This window comes from Bos mutus, chromosome 21, assembly GCF_027580195.1.
Source record: "Bos mutus isolate GX-2022 chromosome 21, NWIPB_WYAK_1.1, whole genome shotgun sequence".
Taxonomy (NCBI): Eukaryota; Metazoa; Chordata; class Mammalia; order Artiodactyla; family Bovidae; genus Bos; species Bos mutus.
Genome location: NC_091637.1, coordinates 65,434,306 through 65,437,698, shown reverse-complemented (window position 1 = coordinate 65,437,698; position 3,393 = coordinate 65,434,306). Strand labels below are relative to the sequence as shown.

Sequence of the window (3,393 nt, the reverse complement as noted above, 5' to 3'; positions counted from 1 at the left end):
ACCCCCCAGCAGACCGGCGGGGATCGGAGGGGTAGGGGAGACGATTTTGCGGGTTTGAGGAGCGCGCGAGGGAGCAAGGAGGTGCTGGAAGTGGCTTAGGGAGGAGCCAGGTGTGCTGAAGCGCCCGCGGTGGGCGGGAGACCGGCCCAACCTGGTCCAAAGCCCCAGGGCCCTGCCTCGCTCCGTACTCCCCGCCTCCACACCGACGGTCGCCGGGAGAAGTTAGATGGGCGGCTGCAGGGTCAGCTGTCACAGCTTGCGTGCGCGCGCGCAGGCGCGCGCGGCAGCAAGTGCGGGCCTCGCCGCCTACCGCCTCCCTAGGGACCCCGCCGGGCTCCACATCTCCGCTCTTCTCATCACCTTGGGTCCCCCACCCCGGGCCTGTGCGCATCCCGGGCATCGGCACAGACCCCCTTTCCTTCTTCATTCCCCTCCCGCACCCCCGCTGGCGGATGCTCTTTCTCTCCACCCTTCCCCCTAGGGTCACTATGGGGACGCGAGGGAGAGATTTGTGTTTAATTCTTGCCGCTATTCAGAGAGAAGAAAAAAATAAAGGAACCAAAGGCAACCCGAAAGCAATTTACTTCAAGCCTTTATTATTGTAGTGTAAAAGAAGTTTATATACAGGGAACGTTTCCAGCAAAACACTCACTAAATAGCCTTCACATCAGGCCCCCCACTTCCGGCCCCGCAGTCGGCAGCTCTGTCTGGGAGACCCCTCTTTCGGGGTTCCCAGGCTCTCCCTTCATTTTTCTTCTCCGGACTCCACCACTCGAACCCCGGGTCGCAGGAGCCCCGGCCCCTTCCCTCTGCCCGGGGCGCCGTGAACCCCGCCTCCTAAGCGGTCTTCCTTTGTCCCTAAGCAGTCCCCCAACCTCCCTCTCCCACCCCGTTGATGTGGTTTCCTCATGGAAACCCAGAGCACTTTCCCCTCTTGTCTTAGGTGCTGCTGCGAGCCTCCTGCAAATCAGAACCAGCTCGTGGTCGAGGCCAGTTAGAGACAGCTCTTCATCAGCAGTGGGGCTCGTGAGCACCCAAAATAAGGGGGGGAAATAACCCTGCCCACCCTTCCCCACCTCAAGCATCCTCCCCCAAGGCAGGAACAAGACATAGATACAAAAGCAGCAGGGTATCCCTTCCCCGCGCACGCGCACGCGCGCGCGACAGGTGTGGGTGCCAGGCAACTAAGGCGAGCGGCTCGCGCTGCTGGAACCCAGCTGCGCCCAGGGCGCGCGGGCGCAGCCTAAGTCTCTTTGCGCCGGGCCAGCGCGCCTGCTTAAAGGCACGCTGGCTCTTCTCTTCTGGGGAGGGCGTGTGAGAGCTGTGGCAGGGGGCCTCTGCGAGCACAAGTCCAGGGGCACACAGGCAAGGGCGGCGCTGCCTCCACTCTCAGAAGGGGATTTAGAGCAAGCCAAGCAAGTACAGGCGAGGGACAGTTGAAAGCCGAGTCTGGGGAGGTGGAAGGGAATCTTCAGGTGTTGGCTGAGAGGCAGACTCAGACTGCGATGCATGGCTCAGCTCAGCTGTGTCACTGGGCCCACGCCAAGCCTGTCTGGGAGTTGTTTGCACGTGGGCTTCGAAGGCTCGAAGGCATGGCCCGCCAAGTTCAGTCACGTGTCCATCGGTTGTTTACACTCGACGGGGCTGTGGGCCGTGCAGCTGCTCATCATAGCGCTCCAGCCAGGTGCGCACCTCGGAGACCTGGTAGCCGTCGGGGCCGCGGCCGCCCTGGTACATAATGGTGCCACTCTGGATGATGTAGAGGCGCTCGAAGTAGGCACCGTAGGCCGAGCTGCTGGAGTTGGTCATCGTGTCGAGCACGAGAGCGCATTCTGGAGCCCCTTGCTGCAGTACGCGCGCGGCGCTGACCCGGTCCTCCAGGCTTCGGTGCTGCGGGATGCTGTAGGGAGAGTCTGTGGTGACCCAGCCGTCGGAAGGGTGAGCTTCCTCGATGTAGATGATGAGGAAGTCGACGTCGCGCTGATACTTGGTGACCAGGCGCTGGAAGGCGCTCATGCGCGCCATGAACGGTGGTCAGGTGCAGCTGCCGAAGTTGAGCACCAGCGGACGGTTTCCTCGGGCGTAGTCGAGGATGTGCTGGTTCTGGAAGCCGTCGGGCAGGACCACCTCAGAGTTGGGCGCCGGCCCGCCTTCATGCGCCTGCTTGAAGAAATCCAACTTCTGGCCGTGCCAGACGGCCCTCAGCGACGCCAAGGTGCACAGGCGGTTGTCGTCGGACACGCAGACAGGCGGGTCGTCGGGGGGCACCTCCTCGCCATCGCTGTTGAGCTCCACTTCGATTTCCGGCTGACCCCGGCGTCGACGGCCCAGTAAATGCTTACGGATGCACAGGAAGTCTAGCAGCCAGAGCATGAAGGCCGTGCCCAGGAAGCGCGGGAAGAGCACGAGGCACGAGGCCGTCTGGGAGCAGAGCCTCAGGGAGTGAAGCAGCAGGGAGCGCAGCATGGTGGCGGCGCCCCCCAAAGCCCCCCTACCTTCCCCCACCACCCACCGCGGGGCAGCCTGGCGAGACATCTGGGCTTCGGCTGTTCGGAGAGCTCAATTTATAGCCGAGGCATCAATTGGCGGGAGACTCCACCTCCGGCCGGGGCCCGCCCCCTTGCAACTTGAGCCCGAAGGGATCACCCCGCGGCGCGGCCAGGGCCTTAGAAATCGCCGGCCGAGGGCGAGCACCAGCGGCTGGAAGGCGGGGCGGCCCGGCCCGGGGCCGGAGGGGCGGGGCTGGGCCCCGAAGCCCGCTCGCCGGGACGGGCGATCAGGACCTCGGTGGCGGCGCGGGTCAGACAGCTGGACCAGGGACCCGGGAGTCCGCGGCGGAGGTCCTCCGGCTAGCGCAGGCACCAAGCTGGCCCCGATCCCGGCGTCCCAGCCCCGACCCGCGCGCGCCCCTCGCCGCGCACCTGAGCGGAGATCCCCGGCGGACAGCCGCGCCGCGCCGGAGCTCCGGTTCGCTTCCCGCGCGCCGCCGCCAACGCCGCCCCCGCCGCTGCTGCTCGTGCGGGGCCGCTGCCCAGGTGCCGCCGGAGCCTGGGTCGGCGGCCGCCGCTTCGCTGGCCCCGGCTCCTGCCCCGCCGGGGACGCTGGCCCGCAAGGAGGCAACTTTGGGCCCCCGCCGCTTGCCGCGTTCGCCCGCGGGCGCCGCTCGCCTCCCGGAGCCCGCCCGCCTCCCGCGCGCGCTCACACTCGCGCCTCGCACACGGCCGCCCCCCGCACCGCCCCGCCACGCACACCGCGCTCGGCGCCCCCCGCCGTCGCCCGAGGCTGCCGCGCGCCGCGCGGGTCACGCCCGCCCCGTCCCATCGCGCCCCGGCTCTGCGCCGCAGCTCTCGGGTCAGCGGCCTCCGGGTCCCGGCGGGGAGGTGCGGAGGGCAG

General features: G+C 67.2%; 1 protein-coding gene across 1 annotated transcript; it reads right to left on the bottom strand.

Moving 5' to 3' along the window:
* Positions 1-621: 621 nt before the first annotated feature.
* DIO3 (iodothyronine deiodinase 3) lies at positions 622-2,967 on the bottom strand. Its single transcript, XM_014478140.2, has one exon. It carries the CDS (start codon positions 2,533-2,535, stop codon positions 1,630-1,632), a length of 906 nt encoding a protein of 301 aa, XP_014333626.1. The 5' UTR covers positions 2,536-2,967; the 3' UTR covers positions 622-1,629.
* Positions 2,968-3,393: the final 426 nt, after the last annotated feature.